We start from the raw sequence: 21550 nt of genomic DNA, 5'->3' as shown, positions 1-21550 counted from the left end.
CAATCTTTAGTATGTTCTTTCTGTCTAGAGACACTGAGCCAATTTTCAAATTGATCCTTACAAGAGCTCAAAATTTAGCTCCTGTGGGACCCTCTCAGATTTAGCTTATGAAGACTCCACACACACAAAGGCCACAAGAAACACGAAATTATAAAACGTTTTTTTCTTCTTGCTGTCCTTGGTCGACTAGAGAGATGGACTGTGGCAACTGTGATTCCAGTTCTAGAATGTAGTCTTTTCACTTGTTCTATTGAAGGAGAACTTAAATAAGCCTGTTTAAAAGAAGATGTCAGTCCCTGGGCAGCCTTGGGCACCTGCTATGTCCTTCTTTCTTTTCCTGCTACCTTAAAGGCTCTGACCATGGAATTTTCATTCTTACATTTTTTCCCTTTTCCCTTCAGCGCATACCATCCTGGCCAGCAGTTTTCTCAGCTCTTTCCCACATTGAGGGCCCAGAGGACAGAAAGTTGGACAGGCACTCCCTCTCTGTACATGACTTAACTCTCAAAGGGCATCCCACTCCCCTAAGCAAAAAGAGAGAGAAGCATTTAGTGTCCAAGAAACTACCCCATAAAGGGAGATGTATGTAGGTGAAACAGAGGTCACATCTAGAAAATCTGGGCAAAGTGGATGTAGAAAGGCAGAATTTGGTGAGCATCACTGAGCGCTTGTAGGGGAACCTGGCTCTCTTCTATTCTGTTTGGCCATGGTCTTAGGCACTTCTGTAGATAACCAGGTGTATATTTCAGTATTTCTGCACTTAAGCCATTTCACTTAATCACACATGATTATCCTTCTTTGTAGGAAATGGAAATGGAAATGTATGTTCGAAGAGCATGCTGTGTGCAACCTGCTCTCAAATTTTCAGAAAATTATTTCAAAATGAAAAGTTAAAAACAAAACAAAAGAACTTCCAAGAACAGCAGAAAAGGAAATAGTGACAGCCTTGACAGTAGGACACTCTCCCCTATGAAATGGCCCTTCACTTAAGGTCCAACACTGCTCCTCCATGCCCACGTCGGGACGGCCTAACAGAAATCAAGAAATAAGTAGCAAACAGGCAAAAGAGCAGCCTGTCAAAGACTTCTTTGGCGTCTCTAAAACAAAAATTCCTTTTAAAGGGTTAAGTCTGTTTTCATTTCACCTGAGCATAGTATACAAATGATTGTAAAGAATCTCAGGGGTAGCTATACTGAATATCAGATAAAACAGAGTTAAGTAAAAAACAGTTACAAGGGACAAAGACAGTCATTATATAGGGATAAAGGGGCCAATTAAACAAGAAGACATAATAATTGTTAATACATATGGCACCTAACAGCAGAGCCCCAAAGCATATGAAGCAAGTTCTGACATATTTGAAGGAAGAAACTAACAGTTCTACATTAATACTAGGAGACTATTAAAACATCTAGGAGACCAATAAGGAAATACAAGACTTGAAAAATATCATAAATCAACTAGACCTAACAGACATATATAGAACACCTCACCCAACAAAAAGAGAACACACCCTCTTCTCGAGTGCACATGCTCATTCTGCAGGATACACCATACCTTATGTCTCAAAATAAATCTCAATCAATTGAAGAAAATATTGAAATCATGCGATGTATCTTCTCCGACCACAATGGATTGAAGCCAGAAATCAATAATAGAAGGAGAAATGGAAAATTCAAAAACACGTGGAAATTAATTAATGTACCCAAACAGCCAATGGGTTAAAGAGGAAATCAGAAACAAAATAAAAAAATATCTGGAGACGAATGAAAACGAAAATTCAGCATACCAAAACTTATGGAACACAGCAAAGGCAGTGCTGTACCTAAGCTAATCACGTACATGATTATCCTTCTTTGTAGGAAAATGTAAATACAAGTATTATTTGGGGAATTTATAGCTCTAAATGCTTATTATTAAGAAAAAGAAAGGTCTCAAACCAAAGACCTTACCTCAAAACTGTAAGAACTAGAATGAGAAGAGCAAACTAAAGTCAAACTGAGCAGAAGGAAGGAAATAGAGATTAGAGTGGAGGTAAATGAAACCAGAAGGAAAAAAAATCAATAAACAAAATCAACAAAACCAAAAGTTGGTTCTTTGAAATGATCAATAAAATAGACAAACGTTTAACTGGAGTGACAGAAAAATAGACACAAATAAAGAAAACCAGAAATGAAAAAGGGAGCATAGCTACTGACCCTGCTTCAACAAATAGGATAGTATGAACAACTATAAGTCAATAAATTAGATAACCTAGATGAAATCTTAGAAACACATAAACTACCCACATTCATGCAAGAAGAAATAGATCTCAACAATCCAATTACCAATAAAGAGAGTGAACTATTAATCAAAAGCCTCCCAACAAAGAAAAGCCCAGGAACAGACAGTTTCAGGGGGGAATTTTACCAAACATTCTAAGAAAAATTAACACCAATCCTGCTCAAATTCTTTCAAAAAACCAAAGAGGAGGAACACTCCCTGTGCTGGTTTGAATCTGTGGTGGACCCCAGAAAAGCCATGTCCTTTAATTCTCATTCAATATTGCTGGCTGGAAGCCTTTTGATTACTCCCATGGAGATCTGACCCAATCAATTCTGGGTGGTAACTTTTGATCAGACAGCTTGCATGGAGTTGTGTCTCCACCCGTTAATCCTTTAAAAGAGGAAACACTATGAAGAGAGCCCCCTTTCAGAGCCACGAGAAAGCCACAGAAGAGTCAAGGGGAGCCACGAGAGCGAGAGCCCATGCTGCCAGAGACATTTGGAGATGAAGAAGTAAAATGCCCCAGGGGGAGCTCCATGAAACAAGAAGCTGGGAGAGAAAGCTGAGAGACTTTTCCACATGCCTTTCCAGTTGAGAGAGACACCCTGAATGTCACTGACCTTCTGGAACCAAGGTATCTTTCCCTGGATGCCTTAGATTGGACACTTCTACAGACTTGTTTTAATTGGGACATTTTTTCGACCTTAGAACGATAAACTTCTAACTTACTAAATTCCCCCTTTAAAAAGCAATTACGTATTTGGTATATTGCATTCTGGCAGCTAGTAAACTGGGACATTTTCTAATTTATTCTATGGGGCCAAAATTACTCTCGTACTAAAGCCAGATAAAGATACCACAAGAAAAGAAAATTACAGGCCACTTATCATTTATGGACGTGGATGCAAATCCTCAACAAAATACTAGCAAACCAAAACTATCAGCATATTAAAAGAATTATACACCATGATCAAGTGGAATTTATCACTGGTATGCAAAAGTGGTTCAACATAAGGAACTCAATTAATATAATAAGCCATATGTGCCAGTTCGAATCTGTGGTGGACCCCAAAAAAGCCATGCACTTTGATCCTCATTCAATATTGCTGTGTGGGAGCATTTTGATTGTTTCCATGAAGATGTGACCCACCCAATTGTGGGTAGTAACTTTTGATTAGATGATTTCCATGGAGGTGCGTCTCCACCCACTGAAGGTGGAGTGGCTTGCTGGAATCCTTTAAAAGAGGAAATACTTTGGAGAGAGTCCCTTTTGGTAGAGCCACATCAAAGCCAGCAGACGCCACCATGTTTGCCATGTGCCCTTCCAGCTGAGAGAGAAATGCTGAACGTTGTCAGCTTTCTTGAACCAAGGTATCTTTCCCTGGATGCCTTAGATTGGACATTTCTACAGACTTGTTTTAATTGGGACGTTTTCTCAGCCTTAGAACTGTAAACTAGCAACTTATTAAATCTCCCCTTTTAAAAGCCATTCCATTTCTGGTATATTGCATTCCAGCAGCTAGCAAACTAAAACACCATACTAACAGAATGAAGGAAAAGGCCCCACATGATCACCTCAAATGACACACAAAACGCAATCTCACAAAATCCAGTACCCTTTCTTGATAAAAACCATCAAATATCTAGGAATAGCAGGAAACTTCCTCAACATAATAGGGCATATGTGAAAATCCCCTAGCTAACATCATATGCAATGATGAAAGATTGAAAGCTTTCTTCCTTAGATCAAGAACAAGACAAGGATGCCCACTGTCATCACCATTTTTCAACATTGTACTGCAACCTCTAGCCAGAGAAACTATACAGGAAAAAGAACTAAAAGGCACCCATATTGGAAAAGAAGTAAAACTCTCCCTATTTGCACATGATATGATCATATAAACAGAAAATCCTGAAAAATCCACAACAAACTTCGTACAGCTGACAAAATATAATGAATTCAGCAAATTCATTATATACAAAATACATAAAGAAATCCTTCAACTCAACAACAAAAACCAAACAACCCAATTAAAATAATGAATTCATCATTTATGGGTGGGCTACGGTGGCTCAGCAGGCAGGAATGCTTGCCTGTGATGCCAGAGGACCCGGGTTCGATTCCCGGTGCCTACCCATGTAAAAAATTAAATAAATAAATAAATAATGAATTCAGTAAAGGGGCAGGATCAACACCCCAAAATCAGTAATGTTTCTATACACTAGTATTAAGTAATCTGAGAAAAAAAACTCCATTTACAACAGAATAAAAATATCAAATATCTAGAAATAAATCCAACCAAGGATTTATTGCTAAAAGGAAATCAAACAAGACCTAAATAAATGGAAGGACACACCATGTACACGGATCAGAAGATTATTCTACCCAAGGTCAGTTACAGATTCTGCCCAAGGTTAGTTTCAGACTCACTGCAATCCCAATCAAAACTCCAATAACCTTCTTTGCAGAAATGGAAAAGTCAATCATCACATTTATAAAAACGGAAGGGTAAGGGGCCCTGAAACCAAAGCCATCCTGAAAAAGAAGAATGAAGTTGGAGGACTCACACTTCCTGGATGTCAAAACTTATTACAAAGCTACAGTAACCAAAACAGCATGGTACTGGCATAAGGACAGGCATATAGATGAACTGAGAGCTCAGAAGTCAACCCTCATTTATGGTCAACTGATTTCTGACAAGGGGGTAGAGACTGTTCAAATGAGAAAGAATAGTCTCCTCAATAAAAGGTGCTGGAAAGTCCCCCCTGGGGGAATGGCAAGAAAGGGGGGGAAATGCAACTTCCCCATGTGGAGAATTTCTGATACTCTCACAAGCAGTGGGGACAACCAAAGCAACAGGCCAAGCCCTCAATTTTGGGGTTTGTTCATATGAAACTTATCCCTGCAAAGGATAGGCTAAGCCTACTTAAAATCAGATCTAACAGTCATCCCCAGAGAACCTCTTTTGCTGCTCAGATGTGGCCTCACTCTCACAGCCAACACGATAAGCAAACTCACTGTCTTTCCCCTCTCTACATGGGACATGACTCCCAGGGGTGTAAACCTTCCTGGCAACGTGGGACAGGAATCTTAGAATGAGCTAGGACCCAGCATCAAGGGATTGAGAAAACCTTCTCGACCAAAAGGGAGAAGAGCGAAATGAGACTAAATATAAGTGTCAACGGCTGAGAGATTTCACAGAGTCGAGAGGTTATCCTGGAGGTTATTCTTACACATTATATAGATATCATCTTTTTAGTTAAGGTATATTGGAGAGGCTGGAGGGAACGGCCTGAAAATGTAGAGCTGTGTTCCAGTTGCCATGTTTCTTGAAGATGATTGTATGATATTAGCTTTCGCAATGTGACTGTGTGATTGTGAAAACCTTGTATCTGATGGTCCTTTTATTTATGGTATGGACAGACGAGTAAAACATATGGATTAAAAAGAAATAAATAATGGGGGAACAAATGTTAAAATAAATTTAGCAGATTGAAATGCTAGTGATCAGTGAAAGGGAATGGTAAGGAGTATAAAAATAGGGGAAAGAAAGGCTAAAATATATTGGATATATGGAAATACTAGCAGTCAATGAGAGGGAGGGTAAGGGGTATGGTGTGTACGAGTTTTTTTCTTTTTATTTCTTTTTCTGAATTGATGCAAATGTAAGAAACGATCATGATGATGAATATACAACTATGTAATGATATTTTGAGTTACTGGTTATATACCAAGAATGGAATGATCACATGGTAAAAAACAAACAAAACAAAACATTCAACAAATGGTGCTGTAATAACAGAATATTCAAATGGAAAAGAATAAAATGTGACCCCCACTGCACAGCATACCAAAAAAAAAATTCCTAGAAGAAAACACAGGGTACATCTTCAGGACCTTGTGTTTGGCAATGGTTTCTAAGACTTAATACTCAAAGCACAAGCAATAAAAGAAGAAAAAAAGATAAATGAGACCTTATTAAAATTTTAAAATTTTGTGCCTTAAAAGTAAAATGACACCCTACACAATGGGAGGAAATATTTGGAAAACACATATCTGATAAGAGTTTAATATCCAAAATACATAAAAAAAAAAAGCATTCAACTCAACAACAAAAAGACAAACAACCCAATTAAAAAATGGAGAAAAGTTTTGAATAGATATTTCTCCAAAGAAGACATACAAATGATTCCATACCCACTGGAATGGCTACTATTTGAAAAACAGAAAATTACAAGTGTTGGAAAGGATTTGGAGAAACAGGAACATTCGTCACTGCTAGTGGCAACATAAAATGGTGCAGCTGCTGTGGGAAACAGTTCAGCAATTCCTCAGAACGTAAGCATTCAATTCCCATACGACCTGTAAATCCCATTTCTAGGTATATGCATGCTCTGCAAAATGGAAGGAACCCAAGTGCTCACCAACCAATTAATGGATAAATAAAATGCGGTATATACATACAATGGAATATTATTCCAGGAATGAAATTCTGAGAAATGCTACAACATGGATGAGTCCTGAAGACATTTTGTTGAGTGAAATAAGCCAGACACAATAGGACAAAAATTTTATGATCTCGCACATATGAAATAATTAGGATAAGCAAACTCACAGAATCAAAATCCAGAATATAGGTTACCAGGGGTTGGGGAACGGGTAGGGAACAGGAGTTAACGGCTTAAAATGCAGCGTTTTACTGGACAATGGAAAAGTTTTGGTAATGGATAGTGGTGACAGTGGCACAACATTTGTGAAAGTAACAGTACTGAATTATATATTTGAATATAGTTAAAAGGGGAAGTCTTAGGTTATATATATGGTACTAGGATGAAAAATAAAATCTCAAAATTCTGTAATACAGTATTAACCAGGGTGTTTTGTGAATGGGGCATTTATATAGAGAAGGAAAAAATGCACTGAGGGTAGAAGTATTTACCTAGGATTGCTTACGAAACAACTCAGTGCAGAGGATCCAACTTCATTCCTTAGTCGATTTATAAATTACTACATAACACTGATATTTGAGGTGCTCCATTCAGAATAATCAAAACAATATAAAAAAATTATATCTTGAGGATTATTGAATAATGATACAGCTGTAACGTGACTGTGTGATTGTGAAAACCTTGTGTCTGATGCTCCTTTTATCTACCTTGTCAACAGACGAGTAGACATATGGAATAAAAATAAATAGTAGGGGGAACAAATGTTAAAATAAATTTAGTTTGAAATGCTAGTGATCAATGAAGGCAAGGGGTAAGGGGTATGATAGGTATAATCTTTTTTTTTTTCCTTTCCTGTGTTCGTTTTATTTCTTTTTCTATTGTCTTTTTGTTTCTTTTTCTGAATTAATGCAAATGTTCTAAGAAATGATGAATATGCAACTAGGTGATGATATTGTGAATTACTGATTATGTATGTTGTTTTATTTTGCTTCTTATGTTTTAATTAATAAATAAATTTTTAAAAATTATATAAAGCACTTTGCATAGTGCTCAACAGTGTAAACATTTTTTTTTTTGCACGGGTAGGCACCGGGAATTGAATCAAACCCGGGTCTCCTGCATGGCAGGCGAGAACTCTGCCTGCTGAGCCACCATGGCCTGCCCAACAGTGTAAACCTTTAGTAAAATAAAGGTAGCAATACATTTGATTTCAACAGAAAAATCTAAATCCAAAATGCTCATGTCTAGGAGCTTTGTTCTAGTATAGAGGAAATTTATTTTGGGAGTTGAGGCCCCTGGAGAGAGTAAACCTGAGTTTCTGAGAGCTTCATTTTTTCCAAGTGATACCAAATGATAAGGTAGCAGATGCTTGACCTTGGCAAAGCAAGATGAAATACAGGCTGCACAGGAGGAGAGCATGTGCATCTGTGTCACGCAAATTCATTCATGGAAAGTAGTAGTAGTGCCATGTATTGTTTGCCATCCCAAGGCTCAATTCCTTCACTGAGCTGTCCTGATAGGAACTTCCTCTTTATCTTGCTATGTCTGGCTGTGACTCTGGACAGCTGAGCTTATTTTCTCATGTGTAACATGGGGATTTGAAGGTTCTTGGGAGACCAAATGGATGAAATAACACATTACAGTTAGACACTAGGTCACTGCTGCCAAAAACTAGTTAAATTACCATCTTCAAGCTCCCCATATCAAACTCAGAACCTTACAAGTGAGTTTGGGACTAAAAAAAAAGTCAAATAATTAATTTTACCACTTTAAGACCTTAAAGAAGAATGGCATTAGGATAGGAACAAAAGTACCACTAAGTGGTTTATCTGAGGACATTTTTAGGAAGCACTCCTCATGTAGATCAGCATTTTAGGTGGAGAACAGTCGAACAAACAGGAGATGACAGATTTCCAAGTGGAAAATAACTCTGGTTCTTCTGTATAAAATATCAGTTCAGTGGTAAATGAATGTGAACTTCATCACAAAGAAAATTAAGTTTTATGATAAGATGAGTGTGAAAATATACCAAAGATTGAATCTATAAATACAGGAGCACCACCTAAAAGATCTCAGGGTGGAGCTTAACTGCATCCCTAGTATTTTCCCAGGCCTTAAGTATGGGTGAGACTTATGTTTAAAACTACATCTCTCATCTTCAGAGCAAGGCCCTTTAATCTATACTGAACAACGCCAAGCCTTTGAGCCAGAGAGAAAATCTCCAGCAGCAGGAAGCAGGGGGATAAACTGGAACAAGCGCCCTTTATCATAAAAACGATTTGTACTTCCTTTTCAGTCCAGGCTGCCAAGAAACTGAGAAGCAAATCTGATTTTGTACTGCGGTAACAAAATGCTCACATAATTTAATGTATTTGCTCTATTTTCTTTTTTTTGGGGGGGGGGGGGCTGAAGTTACCTAAGATTATTTTTAGAAAGAAATGAATTATAAAGTAAAATAGTGGCTACAGAGCTCAACGAAAAGTCAGCAGCAGCCTGGGGACCGGGAAGATTGGGGGTGAGGGGGTGATCTTGGAGTAGCCACTCTCTCTGTCTTTGGGCCTCAGATTCCTCAATTAATCAAGCAAGCAAGCAAGCAAGAAAGCAATCAACCAATCAAACTAAATGCATTATCTCAGATGCTTATATCCCACCATTGTTTTGAAGAGTAAAATGAGTAAGAGAAATGAAAGTGCTTTGAAAACTCTCAAGGGGTCCTGGAGTGAACACTTCTAACCCTGGCTCACAGGCCAAGAATAAGATGCACTTCTACAGGGCTGAACTACACTGGGTGAATTTGTGCCCCACCGACCTTAGCCCTACCTAAAAGGCAGTTTAGCTTTATAAAATCAAATAGAAGATTTTGTATTAGCAATAGGCTCCAACACACCTTCAGCAGGGACTTACTATGGAAAAAGTGGGAGGCAAAGTACTGTTCAATAAATCCTAATGGTATTCAAGGACATCCATGGATACTAGAGTATTATTTTGATAGTTAAATCCATCTTGCATGGCAGATAACTACAAAAGATGCTTACATTCCCAGAATAAAATGGAGACTAAACTAAAACAGTGAGTGCAATAAGCAGAAAAAGTTAAAGATTTGAGAGAAATAAATACCTTTGCTCCTTAGAAAATCTTCAGGGAGGTCTGTGCACAAAAGCTCTTTCCTCGACTGCATCAGGAGGTCCTCCTACAGTAAGAAAATCCAGGCGTCAGGAAGGATTCAGAAATACCTAAGCTAAAGAATGTTAATTACTTTTTGAGAAACCTTCTAACTCCAGGGAATTTTGCTAGCAGTCACAAGTACTATGAACTGAAGGAAACCTCACATTTTAAAAAACTTTTTTACTTTCAAATAGTTGCAGGGTGGTGCAACGGTGGCTCAGTGGCAGAATTCTTGCCTGCCATGCCGGAGACCCAGGTTTGATTCCTGGTGCCTAACCACGCAAAGAAAAAATACAGTCTAGGACAGTTGCAAAATTAACGCAAAACTCATACAGAGAACTCCAAAATAACCCCCATCTATATACCCTGATCCATGAACTTTTAACATTTTGCCATGTTTGATGTACCTATCCTCCATCTGTCTGCCATCTATTTTCTAAACAGTTGAGGGTATGGTGTATATATTGTGCTCTTTGAACACTTAATATTTCTGTGTACGTTTCCTAAGAATAAGGATATTCATTTACATAACCACCTTAAGTACACTTATCAAGTTCAAAAAATATAATATTGATATAAAGCTTAGAATTTATATTCCAATATTTTTCTGATAACACCCTTTTGGGCTTTTTCTCCTGACAACTCATATTTAAGTATAATCAACAAAAATTTCTACTTCTCTAGTATTTGAGCTTGAAAAGCCAAGTTTTCCAAGTTGTGCACAATAACAGAGGTTAATACATCAATCTGCAGAACCAAATAAAACTCTGTAAATATCTTCTGAATCAAGAAACAAATTGCTGCAATGTCGTTTTAATTTCATTTCAAAAGGAAAATATCATTATATATGTAGAACGGAATGATAAAAAAAAAAGGAAGATATCAGAAAAGCAGATGTATCTTAGTCCCTAACTATTCTGGATAAAGGAGTTTATCACATACCCATTTTTTTCTAACCTTCTTAGAAAGGCTTTTTTTCCAGCCCTCTTCATCAGAGTGGGGGTGGGATGGGGGGAGAGCACCATCAATGACAGCTAGTTTCCTACAACAGAAGACATTCAGAAAAATGGGTAGGGGGAGGGACAGAATGTACACATTCTGGCAGCAAGTGGCTTGGAGACCCTTGAGGTAAGGGCTCCATCAAGTTTATTAGCTGGGAGACTCTGATAGACCAAAGACTGTTTACACTAAACTTTCCTTCTTTTCCATTCCTTCTCAATTTTTCTATTGATTACCTCCTTTCCTCTGACCTAGGATTTTTAAAAAAAACCACAATGATTTAATTGGTAAGTACAAGATTCTGACATGGCACTAATCTAAAACTATAGATAGTGAAAGTATCACTATACCTTTTTATTATCTTTTACATAGTAGCAGGTTTAATTTTTAATGATGACCATGTTAACAACCAGCTTACAAAATTCATTAACAGTTAAACAGTTAAAAATCTAACAGTCAATGGGCAATGGTGGCTCAGAGGCAGAGTTCTCACCTGCCATGCCAGAGACCCGGGTTCGATTCCCAGTGCCTGCCCATGTCAAAAACAACAACAACAAACCTAACAGTAAATTATTTTTTAAAAAATAAGTAAAGTTATAGTCTACCAAAAAAAGTGCAGAAAATATACAGCTCCCATATATTTGACCCCATTATTAACATTTTTAACAGTGTGGTACCTTTGTTGCATAGTATATATATATAGAGAGAGAGATACTTATATATAATTATAGTATAGTTTACATTAGGGCTCACTGTGCTGTGCTTTTTTTACCTTAACTTTTATCACTTTTTCTTTAAAACAAGCAGAAGCCATTTGGGCTCTAAATAAAAGTCTGTGGTAGAAACAGAACCCAGGAAGAGGGAAGATGTAAGGAACGTGGATACAAATGTACACAGACAGGAGTAAAATACTATCACTGAAATTAAGAGATGAGGACCAGAGTGCCTGTCAGACCCAGAGCAAGACTGTTCCTTCATTTTCTTACTGCAACTCCAGAGTGGAATACTTTTGAGAAGGATGATCCTAAAAACAAGCATCTCCCTGATAAATTATGTGTAACACTACCATGTTTGTCAGTAAATACAGAGTCTAGAATGATGCTGGATTGAATTTATTTGTAAATGGGGTAAAGAGAAGGACTACTTCCCATAGAAGCACTGATCAAATCAGAAAACCACCGTTTGGCAACCTTATCTCAAACAAGAATCATCAACTAGGGGTTAAAAGTTTCAAAGAGAAACACAAACACTAACATACTCTTTTCCCAGAAGACATGTACTAATTACAAAGGAGAAAACAGTAACTTGGTATACATGGCAGATCCCACCTGAAACAAGTGATCAAGGTTCATCACCCAGAATGAGGCACAGCAACACCATATGCCTTCTGCTGGGAGGCAATGGAATCCAACATCACTTCTACGGGATCCCTGCCTCCAAATGCATAACCAGAATCTAACCAAGACCAAACATCAAACCCAAATTGAGGGAGACTCTATGAAGTAAATGGCCTGTACTCTTCCGAAGTATCAAGGTCACGGACTGAGGAACTATTCCAGATTAAAGGAGTCTAAAGAGACACTACAACTAATGGATCCTGGATCTACCCTTAACCAGAAAAACTAAAAACATTTTTTCTTTTGCTACAATGTACATCAGTAGGACAACTGACTAAATTTGAATAAAGCAGGTGGGAAACAGGGGCTCAGTGGCAGAGTTCTTGCTTGGCATGCCAGAGACCCGGGTTTGATTTCCTGTGCCTGCCCATGTTAAAAAAAAAAAAAACAACAACTGAATAACGCTTGTAGTTTATATAATAGCATTTAGATCAGTGTTAATTTTCTGATTTTGATAAACGTCCTCTGGTCATGTTATTAGAATGTCCTTGTTTGTTTGGAAATACACATGGAAGCACTTAAGTGTCATGTCTACAATTATACTTTCAAATTCTTGGGGGAAAAAGTTAATGTGGTAAAATGTTAACATGTAAGGAATCTGTGTGAAGGGTATATGGGAACTTTTTGTAGTACTTTTGCAAATCTATAAAATATTCTTTTACTCTTCTGTAAATCTCAAATTATTTCAAAATAAAAAGAACTTTACTCATAGTTACATTTGATCCTTTCTCCAAAATGACACCACTTTCCATTTTTCCAGTTCTCAGGCTGAATGTTTGAGGTGTGAGATTAGATGCTGTACAGGATATTCTTTCAAGTTAATACTTAAAAGGCAGAGTGCTGGTGCAAAGGATCATGAGATTAGGAGTCAGACCGAGCTGGTTTCCAATACTAGGACTCTCACCTACTAGCTATGTAGCACTGCGAACTACCTCACAGGTGACTGTAAGTATAAGTGGGACCACATAAAACACCCAAAAAGATGTTCTGTAAAGACTGGGTACCCCATAAACAGAAGCTTCAATCATTCATAAGACCTTGGACAATTGTTATCCCTCTCTGTAAAAAAAAAAACCAAGAGAGATTCTGGTATGTCCTCTGGAATAACGGACCTAAGCTTTTCTAGGCTACAAAAGTCTCTAGAGTGAGAACTGAGCTCATTTATCAGCAACACAAAAGCTCCTTCAGATTCCCAAGGTTTCTGGAGATCTGGTGCAATTAGCCCTTACTAGGTCCAGCCCCTGGAAGGGCTGCTGGGATTTTAGCTCTGCTTCACCTGTTCCTCTGAAGTACGCCTAGCTGGAGGCCCTTTTAAAAAAGTGGTTTGGCCATGTGCCCTTCTCCCGGGTAACCTAGGATTCCTAACAGAAAGAGAGAAACAGAAGATTGGAGTGAGGATTCCACTCTTCCCCTGCCTTACAGAGTTTTCTTAAAAGGTTCTGGGGTAAACTCTTTGAGACCAAGGAAGAAAAGTTTATTCTGTCCGGAACCTAAATTTTCGGTAGCACATAAGCTAACCCAACCTGTCTGCACAACTCAGTTAAACAACTGAAACCCAGGGAGCCCAGAATATGAATGAGGGCCTTTAATCCTGTATAGCTTAATGTAATGCCTGGATACATCCTAGAATATATTAAGCAGATAATCAAAAAGTATTGGCAAAGTCCCTTGAGGGATGGGAGAATAAATATGGCACTATTAAACTTTACCATCAGGGAATTCCTTGACACTGTGCGAAACATTAGGGACACCCTGATCAATAGGCCAAGCCCTTGATCTTGAGGTTTACTCTTGTGAAGCTAATGCAGGTAGCGGAGAAGCTTAGCCTACCTATAGGTGTGCCTAAGAGTTACTTCTGGAGGACCTCTTTTGTTGCTCAGATGTGGCTTCTCTCTCTATATATAAGTGAAATCATTGCCCTCCCCACTACATGGGATTATGACATCCAGGGATGAAAGTCTCCTTGGCAGCGTGGGAGATGACTCCCAAGGATGAGTCCAGCCCTGGCACTGTGGAATCTACAATTCCATGCTGACCATAAGGGGGAAAAGAAGTAATATAGTTTCAGTGACTGAGAGAGTTCAATTAGAGCTGATAGGCTACTTTGGAGGTCACTTACACAAGCTTCAGTCAGACACTGCTACTTATCATAACTTGTCAAACCCCAACCAAAACCATTCCTGCCAATCCTAAAGAGCACCTAGGGCAATATGTAAGATTCTACAAAGGTTCCATGTATTTTCCAGAAACCTACAAGCTCCAGATGGGTCCCTGGACCAGATAAGTCTTGAAACATAGAGGTCCAGCCTCTCCAGAACATAAAATAGTTCCATCTCCCTACCCCTATTACTCACAGCCCCTTCCAACATGAAAAAGTTGGAATGGTCATAGTCCACTAAAGAGTGGGATAGAAAGATCAAAGGTGATGGTGGAGTTATACAGAGAAGGTAGGGCTTAACAAACGAATATGATTGCTGAATCATTAAACTGATATTTCTTTTAGTCTCCAGTATTTTATTTTTTTTAAAATACCAAAAAACACCAAATGCAAACATTCTTAACTTTTGATCATTCCATTCTACATATATAATCAGTAATTCACAATATCATGACATAGTTGCATATTCATCATCATGATCATTTCTTGTCTCCAGTATTTTAGAGACCTAGAAGAACTTAAAATTATGGAATTGTAGCCCATACCAAACTGTGAAATCTGTTCTAGAACTAACTGTTGTGCTGTGTTTCGAAATTTATTGTTTTTGTGTATGTTATTTTTCACACACACACAAAAAGTTGATTGTGATGTTAAAAAAAATATTTATACCTTCTAGAGTCCTATATTCTGGAGCAGCTAGAAGGAAAAATCTGAGAGGACGGTATGGTAACTCATGACAAACTCTGGGATCTGTCCTGTAACTACTTGTTTGAAGAGTGCTTTGAGAGCTATTACTTTTTTTTTCTTTCTTTGCTTTGTATATATGTTATATTATACAAAAAAAAAAAGTTTTAAAAAAAAAAGGTTCTGGGGTAAGAAAGACATGTTATATATTTCTCAAGAGGGCTGGAGACCCTACAAGGTGTGAGGTAGTAAAGGTGATCAGAAATTAGTTGGGCTGAAGGAAAATAAAGAACGTGAGGAAGCCCCTCCTGCTGCAAGACAGGTGTTAGGTGATCTCCAGATGTTCGGAGCTCTAACAATCTGGGTCCCAGAGTCGAGGATGACAGGGGACAGAATAGCCCACCTGCACACAACGCAATGGATATGTAGCATAATAATCCTTTGTGTGTAAACTTCCCCTTCCACCCAAGGTCAACCAATTCTAAAGAACACTTGCAGAAATTTATCAGACACAATTTCCTATTCTTAAAAAATAGTTTTATCTGACAAATACTCTATATCTCATCACGAATGTACTAACATTTCCTGCAAAATCCGTCTTAAATGAACCAAGCCTTCAAGATTCTTCTTTCAACATCAAATGAGATGAGCTTAGAGCATTCTATAAATTTTCAAAGAAATGCCATATAATAATTGTCAAATTGATGCAAATTCTCTGCCTTGCACATCAACATGTCACCCATCTACCTGGTGTTTTGGAATCAACACTTTTTCAAAGTCTTGGCAAATTTAGGAGGGTTCTGATAATCATTCTTACTGTTCATCTTGTGGTCTTTACTTCACATTAAAAGTTGCTTGTGTTTCCTAGAGAGAAATGCAATCCTCTGATTCACACACACAAAAAACCACAAACTAGGAGGGAAATGAACATACTAGTTCATTTATAAGCAGGGGAGCTGTGAGCTCTGGGCTTGATGCTTCTCAACCTTGAGCTCTTGCTTGTAACCAGTACTCTCTGAGCTGCTGCAAATCCTGAGCTTCTGAGCAGGCGGCAGGGCAGATCAGCAGAAAAAGGCTGTCCCCACAAAGAGGCAGTGGTGACTGCATCTACAGTTCAGAAGGCCTATATGTGGAATTTTGCAACTAAAGTGCCACAATATGGAGCAAATAAGATACTTTCTACTTCTTGACGGGTATGGAAAACAGCCATAATTAGGTTCATAGTCAAAACCACTCTGAAAACAAAGGGAACTTCCACATTTCTAGATGGACCTTTTAGTTTCCTACACTTGTATTTCTAGAAAGGAATAACTGTAAAAATCAAATTACCTCTGCATAACTTAAAAAGGAATTTTCCTCCATGTATTTCAATTCAGAGAAACAAATGATTTAAAATAAGGTGCCAATCACGTTAGCTGGGTAAGGCATTTAATAACCTCCCCTGCCCCACAATGAATTATGGAGAACTGCTGAAATAAGATCAAGTTCTCCTCCTAATTTTCAGCAACTTGCCACTGGTTCTCTGGGTACTTCTCTGTTACATGCTTTTAGCACCAAGGAATGAGAACTATGGGCAAACCATCACTGCAGGCACAACAATGTGCTCTGAACACTCAGAGAACAGCTGATGGCCACTGATTTTACTACTGAGAGGATGAAATTCATGTATTTCACCTTAAAATCATTAAATACTTGGTATTCTTTCATCTAGGTTTCCTAATTTGTTGTCATCTAATTGTCAATAGTATCTTTCAATAATCTGTATGGTCAGTACTAATGTCCCCACTCAGGTTCTGGATTTTAGTTATTTGTGTCCTCTTTCCTTTTCTTTGTCAGTCTGGCTATAGGTTTGCCAAATTTATTAAACTTTTCTAAAAAAACAACTTTGGAGTTGTTGGTTCTCTATATTGTTTTTCTAATCTCTACCTGATTTATCTCCACTCTCATCTGTACTGTTTCCTTCCTTCTACAAGTTTGTTTTCTGTTTGCTGGTCTTGTTCTAGTGTATTTAGATGTGGTTAGGGTAGTGAGTTTTTTCTTTTTTCGGCACAGGCAGGCTCTGGAAATACAGAACCTGGGTATTGATTTTTAACCTGTGTTTTTTGTTTTTTTTTTTTTAATGTAGGCATTTAGACTATAAATTCCCTCTTGGCTAGATATCACCTTGTTATTCAAGATGTAATGGTGAGGCTGGAGGGAACTGCCTGAAAATGTAGAGCTGTGTTCCAGTAGCCATGTTTCTTGATGATGATTGAATAATGATATAGCTTTCACAATGTGACTGTGTGATTGTGAAAACCTTGTGTCTGAATCTCCTTTTATCTACCTTGTCAACAAAGGAGTAGAACATATGGAATAAAAATAAATAATAGGGGGAACAAATGCTAAAATAAATTTAGTTTCAAATGCTAGTGATCATACCCTTCAAATGCTAGAGGGGTAAGGGGTATGGTAGGTATAATTTTTTTTTCTTTCTTTCCTGTGTTCGTTTTATTTCTTTTTCTGAATTAATGCAAATGTTCTAAGAAATGATGAATATGCAACTAAGTGATGATACTGTGAATTACTGAATATATATGTTGATGTTTTGTTTTCTTAATTTTTAAATTAATAAATAGATTTTTTAAAATTCCCTGTTAGTACTGCTTTTACTTCAGCCTATAAACTTTGGTATGTTGTATTCTCATTTTCATTTGTCTCCAGGAATCTCCTATCTTCCCCTGTGATTTCTTCTTTGACCTACTGATTAAGTGTGTTAATTTCCATATATTTGCAAACTTTCTAGTTTTCCTTCTGTTACTGATTTTGAGCTTTATTCCATTGTGGTCCTTGAAGATACTTTGCATGATTTCATTATTTCTAAATTTATTAAAATTGATTCGTGGCCTAACATATGGTCTATCCTGGAAAATGTTCACATGTGTGTATCTGCAGTTGTTAGGCAGTATGTTCTATGTAGGTGTGACTGGTTTATATTGCTGTTCAAGTCCTTTACTTATATATTGATCTTCTGCTTAGATGTTCTATCAATTATTTAAAGTGCTGTAATGAAGTCTTCAACTATTACTGTAGAACTTTTTATTTATGCATTCAATTCTTTCACAATTTTTGTTCCATTTATTATAGGGTTCTGTTGTAAGGTGTATATGTTTATAATCATATCTTCTTAATGAATCTTTACCAATATGTATTTTTGTCTCTTGTAAACTTTTTTATTTAAAATCTATCTTGTCTGACAATAAAATAGCCATTACAGCTTTCTTTGATGACTATTTGCATTGGAATATCTCTTCCCACCCTCTTACTTTTATTCTCTGTGTCTCTGTACCTAAAGTGATTCTTTTATTGATAATATATAGAGACTATGACTATGCATTTTCATCCAATCTGCTGAACTCTGCCTTTTATAATAGGAGAGTTTAATCCATCTTCATTTTAGGTAGTAATTGAGAGGGATTTATTTCTGCCATTTGGCTATTTGTTACTCAATTACTCCATTACTACCTCTTTTGTTTTTGTATTTAGTCGTTTTTTGTAGTATATCACTTTGTTTCCTTTCTTCTTTCATTTTCTCTATAATTTTAAGTTTTCTTAGTGCTTCCCTTTGTAATTATAACAAACGTCTTAAACTATTAACAACCTAGTTTGACAAGTACCAACCTAGTTTCAGTAATATACAACTCACTACTCCTATGTATCTCCATCCCTCCTTTTATATTGCTTTTGTTTCAGATTACATCTTTATAATCTGTAAACCCAGTAACACAGATTTTAAAAATTATTTTACATATTTGCCTGTTCAGTCATATGGGGGGGGGGGGGGAGAGGAAGCAGCAGTTAAACTAAAAGTACAATAATACAGGATCTTATATTTACCCTCATAGTTACCTTTTCCAATATTTATTTTTTTATATGGCTTAAAGTAACTGTCTAGTGTCCTTTTACTTCAGCCTGAAGGACTCCTTTTAGCATTATTTCTTTTTTTAGGGCATGTCTTCTGGTAATGAATTTTTTCAGCTTTTATCGGTAAGTCTCTTAATTTCACCTTCCTTTCTGAAAGATAATTTTGCCAGATACAGAATTCTTAGTTGGCTTTTTTTTTTAAGGACTTTAAATGTATCATTCCACTATCTTCTGGTTTCAATGATTTTTGATGAGAAATCTGCCTTTATTCTTAATGGGGATCCCTTATATGTGATAAGTCACTTCTCTTTTGCAGCTTTCAAAATCCTGTCTTTGTATTTTGACAATTTTGCTAGAATGTGTTTTGGTAGACATCTTTTAGTATCTATCCTCCTCGAAGTTTGTTGAGATTCCTTGATGTGTATTTTCATGCCGTTCACCATTATTCCTTTAAATATTTTTTTCACCCTTTCTTTCTCTCGTCCCTCTGGGACTCCAATGATACATATGTTGGTATGCTTAACAGGGTCCAAGTCTTGAGGCTTGCTCTTGTGAAGCTTATTTCTGTACCTGAGAACCTAAGGTTACTTACAGTTTTGCCTAAGAGTCACTCCCAGAGGACTCTTGTTGCTCAGATATGGTCTCTCTCTCCAAGCCCAATTTGGCAAGTAAAATGATTATCTTGACCTCCCAACATGGGACATGACATCTAGGGGTGAAAGTCTCCCTGGCACCATGGGATCGACAATGCCTTCCTGACCAAAAGGGGTAAAAGATATGTAACAAGGTACGGTACCAGTGGCTAAGAGAGTTCAAATAGAGTCGAGACGCTATTCTGGATGCTGCTCTTACGCAAACTTCAGTTAGATTCTGCTAATTACCACGGTTTGCCAAACAAACCCCAAACAAAGCCATTCCTTTTAACCCTAAAGAACACCAAATGCTCTAACATAGTACAAAAGTTTCACGTACTAAGAATACTCTGCAGAAACCTACAAGCCTCCAGATGAGTTCCTAGGCTAGATCAGTCCTGAAATCCAGAGGGGCCAGCTTCTCCAAGAAATCAACTAGTTTCTTCTCCCTATCCCATATTATCAATACCCCTTTCTAACATTTTCATGTTGGAAAGGGAATGTTCTAGTTTGCTAGCTGCCGGAATGCAATACACCAGAAATGGAATGGCTTTTAAAAAGGGGAATTTAATGAGTTGCTAGTTTACAGTTCTAAGGCCGAGAAAATGTTCCAATCAAAACAAGTCTATAGAAATGTCCAATTTAAGGCATCCGGGGAAAGATACCTTGGTTCAAGAAGGCTGATGAAGTTCAGGGTTTCTCTCTCATCTGGAAAGGCACATGGCAAACACAGTCACAGTTCTCTCTCGGTTGGAAGGGCACATGGCAAGCAAGCCATCATCTGCTACTTTCTCTCCTGGCTTCCTGTTTCATGAAGCTCCCTGGGAGGCATTTTCCTTCTTCATCTCCAAAGGTCCTCTTTCTCCAAAATGTTTCCTCTTTTATAGGACTCCAGTAAACCAAACAAGACCCACTCAAATGGGTGGAGACATGTCATTCCCTAACCCAGTTTAACAAGTATTCTTGACTAAATCACATCATCCAGGGAGATGATCTGATTACAGTTTCAAACATACAGTATTGAATAGAGATTATTCTACCTTTACGAAATGATATTTTGATTAAAACATGGCTTTTCTAGGGGGCATACTTCCTTTCAAACCAGCACAGGGAAGAACCCAAATAACCTTAAAGATCAAAAGAGAAGGGGAGTTATAACAGAGAACATAGGATTTAACAAATAAGTATGACTGTTAATTGATTGTACTGATATTTTAGTCTCCAGCGTCTTGGAACACCCAGAAGGAAAAACCTAAAATTGTACAACAGTAACCCATACCAAACTCTGAAATCTGTTTTATAATTACAATGTACTTTGAAACTTACTGCTTTTTGTACACATATTATCATAATGGTTAGGTTCTGGTGTCAACTTTGCCAAGTGATTGTGCACAGTTGTGTGGTCAGCAAGCACTGGCCTGACCATTGCTGACAAGACATTTCATAGCTGGTTGATAAACTGGAAGGCTGGTTTATTAAATCACAAGTCAGTTGACTGCATCTGTTGCTGATTACATCCGCAACTAAGGCATACCTACCACAATGGGAAAATTCAATCAGTGAAGGCTCTTAAGGAAGAAGAGACTCTTTCAGTGCTTCTCCAGGCAGTGAGCCTATCCTGTGAAGTTTGTCCACTCTTCACTGGAGCCACCAGTTTCACAACCCGCCCTACGGATTTTGGACTCTCCCATTCTTATGGTTGCTTGAGACACCTTTATAAATCTCCTATTTACAGACTCTCCTGATGGATCCGTTTCTCTAGAAAACTCTGACTAACACAGCTATATTTCATAATAAAAAGCCTGGGGGCACAAAGGAAATCAGAAGGAAAGATATACAATGTAGACTGAAATGACATAATCTAGGAATATCTAAAGTGTATAATGATAGTGACTAAA

At 37.6% G+C, this 21550-nt stretch overlaps 1 protein-coding gene across 21 annotated transcripts in view; it reads right to left on the bottom strand.

The window, feature by feature from the left end:
• The window catches only part of PRR14L (proline rich 14 like), a 74947-nt gene that overhangs the window by 33676 nt on the left and 19721 nt on the right, over positions 1–21550 (bottom strand). For 17 of the 21 annotated variants that reach the window (XM_077160461.1, XM_077160462.1, XM_077160458.1 and 14 more), the window contains one exon: positions 9832–9904. In XM_077160461.1, the coding sequence (XP_077016576.1) occupies positions 9832–9904 (73 nt within the window). Of the gene's footprint in view, positions 1–61; positions 9777–9831; positions 9905–10821; positions 10922–21550 lie in introns of those variants that run through there. The other 4 variants (XM_077160470.1, XM_077160472.1, XM_077160469.1 and 1 more) reach the window with 3 other exon arrangements.

The sequence above is a fragment of the Tamandua tetradactyla genome, chromosome 5 (assembly GCF_023851605.1).
Source record: "Tamandua tetradactyla isolate mTamTet1 chromosome 5, mTamTet1.pri, whole genome shotgun sequence".
Lineage (NCBI taxonomy): Eukaryota > Metazoa > Chordata > Mammalia > Pilosa > Myrmecophagidae > Tamandua > Tamandua tetradactyla.
The sequence above is the reverse complement of the archived record's forward strand: the minus strand, read 5'-3'. Positions and strand labels throughout refer to the sequence as shown.